The 12,559-nt window shown below is 34.1% G+C and overlaps 1 protein-coding gene across 1 annotated transcript; it reads left to right on the top strand.

Annotated features, from left to right (window-relative positions):
- Window positions 1-2,971: 2,971 nt before the first annotated feature.
- Window positions 2,972-8,381, top strand: LOC105763230 (kinesin-like protein KIN-7H). Its single transcript, XM_012581362.2, has 15 exons — window positions 2,972-2,990; window positions 3,322-3,466; window positions 3,971-4,212; window positions 4,358-4,447; window positions 4,525-4,625; window positions 4,722-4,835; window positions 4,909-4,990; window positions 5,070-5,137; window positions 5,246-5,311; window positions 5,399-5,523; window positions 5,610-5,946; window positions 6,123-6,242; window positions 6,334-7,314; window positions 7,446-7,762; window positions 7,878-8,381. Exons 3-15 carry the CDS (start codon window positions 4,002-4,004, stop codon window positions 8,200-8,202), a joined length of 2,937 nt encoding a protein of 978 aa, XP_012436816.1. The 5' UTR covers window positions 2,972-2,990; window positions 3,322-3,466; window positions 3,971-4,001; the 3' UTR covers window positions 8,203-8,381.
- Window positions 8,382-12,559: the final 4,178 nt, after the last annotated feature.

Here is a 12,559-nt window from a genome sequence, read left to right as displayed (position 1 = left end):
TCTTTTACATTATAAGACAATTGTCAAATTTTAATTTTGACCCTATATTATTCTAAAACTTGAGATTTAATCTCTATATTTTAATTATTAATATAAATTGATCCATCTATTTTTGTAATGCCTAAATAGTTAATATTGTTAACTATTTCAATTAAAATGTTGACGTCAAATTTTCTTAAGAATTCTATTCCACAAAAAATATTTTATCATGACGAGTTCTTATTTGTCTTTTTTTAAAAAAAATCTACATAAATATTTTCGACGTTATTTTTATTGTCCGTGACAATCAAGTGAATTTTTTAATTTTAAAATATCACATCAAGAACATAAGTAACAACTAAATTTAAATATTTAAAATTGAAAGACTAAATGCTTGAATATAAAAATAAGAGAATAAATTCTAAATGTATACCTAATATAAAAAATTATAATATATTTTAACATTTAAATTTTTACACAAGTGAGTGATGTGAAGTTTGTAGTATTAATTTGGAGAAACGTCACCTATGTAATTATTGGTTGGATTAGCATGTGCAAACGAATTAAACCCACCTGTATGTCTCACCCAAGTTGAAAACTATAAGGGCTACCTGTTCCACTAATTGCATGTTATGTACCTCTCTCTTTTTCCTTAATTATATATTTTTACTAATATTGATCATCAACCTAATTCACATCACCATACTCCTAGGCCTTCATGCTGCAATTAATCATTTAAGAAATAGGGATTCCACTCTCTTTCATACAAATATTGACACTTGTCATCACATCTTTATTTTATGTTTTCCTTTATTAAATCCAAAATCCGCCTCTACAATCATATTGCACATATATCTATTAATTTATTCCATAAAAAATTTTATTTATTCAGTCTACAAGTTTAGAAAGATTCATATTTAAGTATAATTATTCATGATCTTTTTTTTCTTGTAAATAGAAGAATAAATACGCCTTAACGTGTTTGAATTTATGTTTTTCTTCTTTGAAAATGATATCAATACCAATCAAACTAAGATTCAGTTGGCATATTTAAAAGATGTTACTTTCAAAAGAAATGTGCGAAGGACCACATAAGAAACTATAAAATGAAGGAGAGATGTCATGTAGTGAAGTAGTCAAGGGTTTAACGCGCACCACAAAAACCTTATTTGAAATGCCCTCCAAATTCAGGCACCATTGCCATTTGCCAGGCTAGGGCTTGGGGGCTCACTTCATATGTTATGCACCAGATATTGAAACCAAAACAGACTGATATGTACCAATCTTTGTAGCCAATGAACCCCACATGATTGAGTACCTCTACATCTTCTATTTAAGGTGATATTTTTCTTTGACCGATATGCCAAAAAAACAAAAGGAAATACAAGCAACAAGAAGCTAAAAAACAAAAACAAAAACAAATCAAGACAGATCCGAAACAATGGATTGAATCACAATATTATAGAGGTTGAAGACCCCATTTTAAAATTTAGATGCAATGCAAGACTTGAACGATACTTCATGGCCATCTTTATTCTTTGGTTTTCGTGATAAAATAATGACAATGGTAACCCAATTACTAAGAAAGAATTGTTGCCAAACTTATATGGTTGTTACAGTGTTTTCAAAGCAAAAGATGATGCTAATAATCGAATATGAATGTTATTTTGATAAACTAGCAAACAATCACCATCTTGTCATCAACATTTGAAAGGACTTTTGAAAATATTAGTGGGAAGCTAAATCAGATTAATTTAAATATCTAACAACTAGTCATTTCTTTATTTAATCTTCACAAACATACGGCTGTTTATCATTAATTGGTTAGGTTACATAATTACAAGCAAGTTTTAACCATTTCTGGTCGGCTTCCGAGTCCTATTAGAGTGCAGAAGTGCTACCTAAAAGTACATAAAGAATATGAATTTGAGTGCGTTAAAGTGCATTATCAAAATCATTTATTGCATCTCTTTTCAATTCCAATCCAATATCTATTTAATTCCAACTTTATTTCATTTAAACGAACCAAAGCCTTTTATACAACATTCTGATCCATATGTTTGAAAAAATGTTGGTTGGGTTTATTTGCATTTCAAGGAATAGGATAATATGAAAAGAAAACATATATCCATACACATAATTCAATAATATTGAAACCATGTGCTACAAAAGCAAAACGAAGAAATAAATGAATGCTCTATTCTTGTAATTGTACCCAGAAAAGAAATTATTTTCAACTTTCTTTCTTAGAGAGAGATAAGGCATTGTGTTGAGGAATAAAAATGGGAAGAGCACATGCATGTAATCTAATTTTTTAAGAACACAAATCTTACAAACTATATAATAATGACATTTGGTATACCAACTTTAAGGTTCTTTGCCAACAAATTATTTCAGAAACACAAGCATATGCATGGGCCTCCATTCATCTTTGGAGGAGTGGAATATGCTAAGCAATGGCTTTTCTCACCACATGGGTTGGGGTTGCTGCAATTATTAATCTTTGAGTTTCGGTCAAAGGGGTCCCCCTGCATGCTTTCTGTCTTTAGCAGCTTTTGTTTGCCTCTGTGTTTTGCATGGAGGAAAAATCCCAATGACAATAAAAACATTAGACTAAAAGTCAGCAAATAAGTGAAGACTTTTCCTATATAAATTAAATATAATACCTGCTTTTATCTATAATTCTCCAACACTTAAATCTCAAACTGGTAGAGATGACTAAAACATGATGCTTTGTGTTTTTACTGCCATTTTTATGGAAAAGTGTTTAATGTAGAAAGAACATAAAAAGGAAAAATAAAACCCTGCCATGCGCAGGCTAAGTACCAAATTTGAACCCATCAACCTTCGTGAATCATATACTTTAGCACTTACTCAAAGATGGGAATCTAATTTAGATTCATTTTATAATAACTTTTTTCTTTTTGGTTTAGAAAGACTAGTTTTATCTGGAACTCTTGAGCAATAATTTAATCCAATGAGAAACAAGGCTTGGTTGCTAAGCAAATTAGGTACAGCTTTAATTTTGCTTTAATGGCCAAAACTGTATACTCATCACCTTCTTCTGTTATGAAAAAGCATTTTTCATTTGGTTTTAATTCAAAGATTAATTATGTTTTCACTTTAAGAGCGGCTTCCAAAATCAACTAACAATCAAACAAAGAAGCAGACGCCATAACCACATCAATATCTCACTAACTTTTTTGCATTAAAAACCCCAACTTCCCTCTTAAGAGAATTAAACATCATGAATTTCCTTCTCTTTCACTCTCTGTTTGCTTTATTTTTTAAACATTTCTGTCATAGAAATTTCCTTTTTCTTTTGTTTGCATGCAAATGCAGCCTGGTGTGAAAGCTGTTTGAAGTTTGAAGTAAGAAAAAGAGTTGAACTTGTGCAGAAAGGATATTCAATTTTGTTTCTTTAGCTCTGCATTTGGAATTTGAGGGAAATATCAAAACATTCCTTGAAACACCCTTCAATCCCAAGGTAAAAACTTCTCATTTCTCAAACTATTTTAATTTTAATTTCTTTTTTTTATTAAATTCAAAAGACTCTGTTTTTAAATAGTGTGAGAATCTGACTTTGACAGTCTGTAATTAGAGACCATCTTGGAACAATCCAAAGTCTTGTGTCTTAGAACAGTCCAAAGTCTTGTATTAATTAAAAACTCTAATTAAGTAGTCTGGCCGGATGGTTGTTGACTTAAAGAATTATTGTAGCCGGTGATAAAGGGCACAATTTCTTTTCACCAATAATTTGTGTTTACATTGACATGGGGCGGTGTGGTTTCTGGGTTGAGACAAGCTACTGAAGAAAAACAAATGTTGGGTTAATTTAGCACTAACCCATGATTAGTTTGTTGATTTCGGACAATGATGTTGGGTGGTCCTTATACCAGCAGAAGCTTCATTGTCAAACCGTTTGAATTAGTGATAGAGAGCTAAAGTAAAGAAGCAAGCGTTGTTGATGTTTTAATGGTATTATTTGTAGCAATTTCAATTTTGGTGAGGGAAGTTGAGAGATGGGGATGGATGGTGGAGAAGAGCAAATGCAAGAGTCAGCAGGCTGCGAGGAGAGAATTTTCGTTTCGGTTCGTTTACGCCCTCTCAATTACAAGGAAATAGCTAGGCACGATGTATCAGACTGGGAATGCATCAATGATAACACAATCATATACCGGAACAGCCTTTCGGTTTCCGAGAGATCAATGTACCCAACTGCCTATACTTTTGGTAAGAGTTCAGATTTCAGTTATTGTATGTTTGATTGCATTCCGCAGTCTATCATTTATTGGCATTTTTATCATGTATGGAGTTGACATCAGCATTTTCTAATAGTGATATTCTTTTCATTTCATGGGTCGTCTGCCGATTTTAGACCGAGTTTTTAGCCCTGATTGCCCCAACCAGCAAGTGTATGAAGCAGGAGCAAAGGCAGTTGCTATTTCAGTTGTCAGCGGTATAAACTGTGAGTGCATCTCTTTTAGACTCCCCATACCTTCCTGATCTCCCCTCTCAATTCTTTAACATTTAACTATTTTTCAGCGAGTGTTTTTGCCTATGGACAAACAAGCAGCGGAAAGACATATACGATGATTGGAATTACCGAGTATGCCATGACAGATATATATGACTACATACAAAGGGTAATGAAGATGCAACAGTTTTGTTGCTCACTTCTAGTTTTTCTTTTCTTTTGTGTGTCTCCTTTTGACTAAAAACAAACTATACTTTTTCTGTAGCACAAGGAAAGAGAGTTTATCCTGAAGTTCTCAGCCATGGAGATTTATAATGAATCTGTCCGAGACCTCCTTAGTGCAGACAGCACTCCCCTTAGGCTTCTAGATGATCCAGAAGTGAGTTCAGTCATTTGTTTATAAGGAACTAGTTATCTTATGGACTATCTCACTAACAGAGCTAATTTGATAGAGGGGGACCGTTGTTGAGAAACTCACCGAAGAAACACTGCAGGACTGGAATCATTTTAAACAGCTTCTATCTGTGTGTGAAGGTAACAAATTGTCTCAACCAGTCTCCCTTTAACTCGCTCATGACTGTATTTTTAAGCATGTCTTGGTGCATATCGGCAGCTCAAAGACAGATAGGCGAGACTTCTTTGAACGAGACAAGCTCTAGATCCCATCAAATTTTGAGAGTGGTAATGTTTTCTGTTTCATTGCGAAACTTTAAGATATTGTTCACTCGACAATGGTTATATTCTATTTTAGTTATTAATCTTTATTCATGTGGTTATGTCACTCATCAGATGATAGAAAGCTCTGCACGAGAATTTTTAGGCAATGGAAAATCAAGTACCCTTGCAGCCACTGTGGTATGAACAATATATACTTTTCAGTCAAGGATTTGTTGTAACAACAGATATTGGGAAAGAAACTGTTCTCATTCTTTTATTGTCTAGAATTTTGTTGATCTTGCAGGAAGTGAGCGTGCATCTCAGACATTATCAGCTGGTGCTAGGCTGAAAGAAGGTTGCCATATAAATCGCAGTTTATTAACGCTTGGAACTGTTATCCGTAAGCTGAGGTTAGCTTATCAAAATTTTGTTTATATTATATATTGAACCAAGTAATCATTACCATATCGTCTTATAAACTTATATTTGACTGCAGCAAGGGAAGAAATGGGCATATTCCGTTCAGAGATTCAAAGCTGACCCGTATACTTCAGTCTTCCTTAGGAGGCAATGCTAGAACTGCTATCATTTGCACCATGAGTCCAGCAAGAAGTCATGTTGAACAATCGAGAAACACCCTCTTATTTGCAAGTTGTGCTAAAGAAGTGACTACCAATGCACAAGTCAATGTGGTCATGTCGGATAAAGCATTAGTGAAACAACTGCAAAGAGAATTGGCTAGACTAGAGAACGAGCTAAGAAGTGCAAGAACAACTTCGATTTCCTCTGATTCTGCTGTATTGCTAAGAGAGAAAGACCTCGAGATTGAAAAGGTTCGAGTTGCATTGCTCCTCACTCTCTTGCATCACTCATTGAATAGTTTTAGAAGCCTGGCTGGTGGATATTTCTTACAAAATAGTTTTTAGCTGCCAAAATTTCAAATTCATCCTTATTTCAAGAATATAGATAAAATAATGAATTATTGACTTTTCCTGCATGCTTCATGCAGCTAAAGAAAGAGGTGGCCACACTGAAACAGCAAAGAGAACTTGCTAGGTCTGAGGTTGAGAATCTGCGACAAGCGGTAACTAATGAAAGTCCTGAAGATGAAAAACCAGTGAAAATATGGGTTTGTGTGAATTACTATAGCATTTGATGCTTCTTTTAAGTTCACTTCTACATACAAAGTTTAACTTCTAGTTCTACATGTCCTCCATCAGGCAGGTCCAGATCCTCATTACCCTAAACTGAGACTGCAAAATTCGTGGGACTTTGAACATTCAACCATTGGTACACCTGTCATGGCTGTTGGTGCTAGATCCTTCACCCCTTCAGATAGACAAAGCTGCAGTTCTGGAGAGAGCTTCCTCCAGCTTTCTGACATTAAATTGAATATACCACATCCCAGTTCCTCCCCGCAGCTGTCACCTAAAATTCCTGATTTTGTTGGAAGTAATATGCCCCAGGAGGAGAATGATGAACTTGTTGATGAAAATTCAGAGGCACTTTGCAAGGAAGTTCGATGCATTGACTCAGGAAGGTCAAGTATGAATAGATATTCAGACTCAAATTTGTCAGAATCTAGCCCAAAGAACTACCAAAACTATAATAGGTCATCTCCAAGAGAAAACACAGCTATTTCCGGATTGATGGATGTTGGCAATGAAGATAGATCAAAGCGAGAATCCGTGTCACTCCACTTGAAAAGCAGTAACAACCACCCAGATATTGCTTTTCCATCTCCTGAAAAATCATGTTTATGGCAGCTAAAAGAAGAAATATCTAGCTGTAGAAGCTTGAAATTAACTAGGAGTATAAGTTGTAAAGCGAGTCTAATGACCAGTTTGACCTCCCAATGGATTGAAAGGCTAGGACAGGATGAGAGCACACCTCCCATGGGGGATGAGAAAGATTTCTCTGGAAGACCAGATATTTTGCGGGGAGAACTTCCTGCATTGAAGTATGATCTTCAGAACGAGAGGTTGTCTAGAAATGGATCTCAAAGTTCTTCAACTAGTGCTACTGAATATGAGCTTAATGCCCCGATAGCAAAAAATAAATCTCAAAGTTCTAGCATTGAGCATATGGCTCCGGTTGTCCCAACTCCAGAGGATCAGAATAATGCTGTTTTCTCTACTTCAATGGGAGGAACAGAAAAAATGTGTGATCCTAAGTATGAGAAGCAACTTTCTGATCATGCGGTGAGTGTTTCATCTTTTTAATCAACCGTCATTAATTGCATGATTAAAACAAGAGATCCATGCTAAATAGTTGCCATCTTTTATATGCATCAGAATTGCATTCTAAATATGATATTGTTCATGCATGACAGGTACAGGTCACAGAGCCCATTTTACATGGCAAGGATGTTAAAGACGTCGGCTTAGACCCAATACCAGATAACCATGAAAGCCCTTCAGAATGGCCTTCAGAATTTAAGAGGCTTCAAAGAGAGATCATCGAACTCTGGCATGCTTGCAATGTGTCACTGGTCCACAGGACCTACTTTTTTCTGCTATTTAAAGGAGATCCAAAAGATTATATATACATGGAGGTGGAATACAGGAGGCTGTCATTTCTCAAGAGTTTATTTTCTCATGGTAATCAAATGGAAGTAGCAAATGAACAAGTCGAAAACCCTGCTTCAAGGTATATTTGGTTCATTCTCACCTAACAAGTTCATAGTAGATTTTGGAACATTGGTGATAAGCACCCTTTTTAATCCAAAACAACTTAATTATCTCTATGAATATGTTGTAAACAGCGCCAAGGCTCTACGTCGTGAAAGGCATATGCTGATTCAGCAGATGAGCAAGAGACTGTCCAATGAAGAAAGAGAGAATTTGTTCATCAAATGGGGCATCGGGTTGAACACGAAACATAGGAGGTTGCAGTTGGCTTACTGCTTCTGGACTGACTGTAAAGACATGGATCACATTGCTGAGAGTGCGGCCATTGTTGCAAAGCTGGTTGGGTTTGTAGACCCAGAGAAGACTTTTAAGGAAATGTTTGGGCTCAACTTTACATCAGGACAACAATCAAACAAGAGAAACCATAGCTTGAAACGCATTGTATTGTCTTTCTTATAGGTGTTATTTAAGCTAGCTTTCATACAAAATTTTCTCCTGTTTGATTATCCCCACCGATTTGTTTCATTCACACACACACACACACATATACATGTATCTGTTTACTGTCTACAGACTTCAATTTTGAATTTTCTGAGTCTGGTTTTAATATAGTGCTAGAGTTTGTAACTCTTCTCAAATTCGCTCAAGGTTTTATCAATGATTGTTCTTTTTTATTTTTTAATGAAAATCACAATCTGGAGATGGGGAATGATTGTCACCTTTTTTTATTTTTTATATGTAGTCACTATATAAATGTTTTTAACGAAATCCTTTTGAACATTTGGGTACGCTGACTGGTTAACATCAGAAATAATTGTGTTTTTTAAAAAAATCTCATTGGTTACTTTAAATTTCGAAATTGAACAAATTAGTACATTTCAAAAAAATTGAAGCAATTTCAACCCTGTCAATTTCGAAAGTGAGCAACTAAAGATAATTAATTACGGCGTTAAAAGTCTTCCATCAATTGTACATAAATTAATTTGGTATAATAACAAATTCAACCTTCGATATTTATATATTTTATCATTTTGACTTTAATTCTAAAAAATTTAACGAATACAATCTAAATATTTACACATTTACCTAAATTTTTCTACCTCCTCTTTTTTAAAGAAATGTAGACTCGGTTATTAGTAGGTCTAGTTCTACTCTCCGTCTATATATATATATACCTTTGGCACATTTAAAATTTTATTTTTGTTTTTTATTAACAACTGATAACAAGGATTTCCGTTTAATTGAATTATGTGATTTTGAAATTGAAAATGAAAATGCTCACATGCATAATATTATATTTGTGGAATGTCTAAACAAAATTTGAGATTGTAAGTTCTTCAACATTGTTCGGAGAGTAAGAGTAAAAGTTGATACTCTTTTTCTTGTTTGCATGACTTCCGTCTAATTTTAAATTAACTTTTGAGCAATTTTTATTTTAAAAATATCATATAATCTAATTTAACAGAAAGTTTTTGAGAGTCTTATCAATTGGACTTCAATTGTTAAATCAAAATAGTAGAGGATATATTAGAAAAAATAGTAGAAGGATTAAATTCTTGAAATTAAAAGTAGAAATACTACATTTAAAATGTACCTAAAGTATAGGGTTTCAAATGGAACTAACCCTTTTAACTTTAAAGCAAGATTCCCACCTGTGTATATTCAATTAAGGGTAAGATGTTGAAAATGTATGGACACCACATATATAATAAGTATAATTGCATGTTTTTATTTACTATCATAAAATATTAGCCTAAATTAAAAGTGATCTAATTTGGTTAAGGTTTATTAGGCTTTAGTTATTAAATAAACCATGTGTCAAATATGTGTAGATACTATAATAACTAATTTCTAATTGATGATGGATTGGTTAGAAATTATGGTTAATGTGCAAAAGTTATATATTAAGGTTATGGTCCCCCAAATTACACATAAGTAACTTTTCTAATATCTCATTTTTAGAAAAGAGAGAGTCACCTTTTCAAAATTACTTGTGGACTAATTTGGAAGATAAAAATCAGAATATCAGAAGATTTCAAGAAATCCATGGATTCAGGTATGCTTCCGCACTTAGATTTATTCTTGATGATTTGACATGACAAATCCTGATTTATGGTTTGTTAAGTTCCTAGGGAGATATGATCAGGTAATCCTGCTTATGCTAAAGTTAGCTAGGGAAAACTCAAACCAAGGGTCGTTAAATGCATCATTTTGGGATACTCTACCGGTACAAAAGGTTTTAAGTTGTGGTGTTCGAAATCCGACAAAATAATTGTTAGTAGAAATGTTATGTTTGATGAATTTGCCATGTTTCGATCAGAAAATGAGACTTCTACTTTTAAAGACATAACAGTTCAGAGTGTCTCGAGCAAGGTAGAGTCAAAAGCTGAAACAGGGGGTGACGTCCCGACAAGCAAATGCCCAACGTCACAATGACGCCACGAACAAAGGTTTTGTCCCCACGAAGAGTCATACGACATCGCGACGGCACAATAAAATTTTGATTCTTGCAAGATTGAAGCTGTTTCAGATCTGTTTGGGCTCCATTCGACCCTCAAGCACCTTCACCATCTCAGTTAACTAATTATAAGTTGGCTCATGACAAGAAAAGACGAGAAATTCGACTACCATAGAAGTATTGTGAAGGAAACCTAGTGGCTTATTCTCTAAGTGTTGTCGAGAGCATTGATTCAATCGATCCTTTGTGTTATTCTAAAGCAGTTCAAGTCTTCGATTCAAGCAAATGGCTTGTTGCAATGAAAGAAGAGATGAAATCGCTTCAAAAGAATGAAACTTGGAGGCTAGTTAAACCACCCATCGATAAAAGAATCGTTGGTTGCAAATGGGTGTTTAAAAAGAAGGAAGGTTCGGGTCTTAACAATACTAGGTACAAGGTGAGATTGATTGCCAATGGCTACAGTCAAGTGGAGGGAGTTGATTTACGTGATGTTTTCTCTCATGTTGTTAAACATACGTCCATTTAGGTACTTTTGACCCTTGCTGCATCAAATAATCTTGAGTTAGAGCAGTTAGATATAAAGATTGCTTTCCTTCACGGTGACCTTAAGGGGGACATCTACATGCAACAACCGAAAGGCTTCAAAGTTGAAGGTAAAGAAAATCATGTTTGTTTCTTACAAAAGCTTTTGTACGGTTTGAAGCAGTCTCTTCGATAGTGGTATAAAAAGTTTGACTCCTTCATGTTGAGTATTGTTTTTTCTCAAAGTAAGTATGATAGTTGTGTTTATCTATAATATCTTGATGATGGTTATTGTATATTTTTTTGCTTTATGTTGATGATATGTTAATTGCGAGTAAGAATCCATCTGAAATTGATCATCTTAAAACCATACTTAACTTTAAGTTCGAGATGAAGGTTTTTGGTGCAGCAAAAAAATTTTTGGGGGCAGAAAATTTGAGAAATAGGCATTTCGAGAAATTATTTTTTATAATAACAAAGGTACATTAAGAAGATCCTTGAGCTATTTGAGATACAAGATGCAAAACCGACAAGTACTCGTTTACCTACACACTTTAAACTCTTAATTTTAGATTCCCCATAGAATGAAGAAGATGAAAGGTACATGTTAAAAGTACCTTATTCAAACGGAGTTGGAAGTTTAATGTATGCAATGGTATGCATTCATTTTGATATTTCACATATTAGTGTTGTTAGTCGATACATGGCCAATCCTGGTAAGTGCAGTTAAGTGGATTTTTAGATATTTACGGGGTGCTTCTAACATGTATTTAGAATTTGGAAGAACTCAAAAGCGTTTAGTCAGATATATTGATTTTGATTATGCACGAGACTTAGATCGAAGAAGGTCTCTCACAGGTTACCTATTTACTTTTGGGAATTGTGCCATTAGTTGGAAAGTGACACTTCAACCTATAGTGGCTTTGTCGACTACTGAAGCAAAATACATGACAATTATAGAAGTAGTAAAAGAAGCAATTTGGTTAAGGGGCCTGTTTAGCGAACTGGTAAGTGAAAAATGGGCAACTGTCGTATATTGTGATAGTCAAAGTTCCATACATCTAACCAAAGATCAAATGCATCACAAGAGAACGAAGCACATAGACATTCATTATCATTTTGTTCGAGAGGTGATCATTCAAGGCGATGTTTAGGTTTTAAAATTGGCACAGAACACAATTTGACTGACATGTTGACAAAGAGCCTTCCAGTTTCAAAGTTCGAGTATTGCTTGGACTTGGTAAGTATCCGAAGAAGATTCAATTAAGCCCGTAATAGGGCTCGACAAGGGAGTTGGTCCAAATACGAGTTAAGATGGAGATTTATAGGATAATGCCTCTTATTTTGACTTTTCTTCTCTTAGTTAAACTCTATTTTTAGTTTCTTAAATTTTGATTAACCTAGAGTTGTTGTAGTCATATACGCTACGAATTTCAGGTTATAAATAGACCTTAGTTACTCTAGATTTTACACAAAAAAAGTATTTAGATTGAAAGAATTGTGTTATTTGTTTCGAAGGGCTTTTCTTGTGAGGTTTCAGGTTTTTATTTTAATTCTCTCCATCTTTTGTACTCTCTTTTATTATAGTGAATCTCCTTTTACCCGATGTTTTTTATCCTCTATTGAAGAGTTTTTCCAAGTAAAATTTACGTGTTCGATCTTTTTTATTCTTATTTTTTTCACTTTATTTGTTGTTTACTCGAGTTTATTCCCAAAAAAACCTACATTTCTAAAATTACAGATTTCTCTACGCCCTAACATCAATTCCTTTCACTAGCAATCTAAATCAATTAAAAAATCTAAACAAAATCTAGCAAAAAAGTTCAAATTCTAAAA

This window comes from Gossypium raimondii, chromosome 12, assembly GCF_025698545.1.
Source record: "Gossypium raimondii isolate GPD5lz chromosome 12, ASM2569854v1, whole genome shotgun sequence".
Classification (NCBI taxonomy): domain Eukaryota; kingdom Viridiplantae; phylum Streptophyta; class Magnoliopsida; order Malvales; family Malvaceae; genus Gossypium; species Gossypium raimondii.
This window is presented reverse-complemented; position numbering and strand designations above follow the sequence as displayed.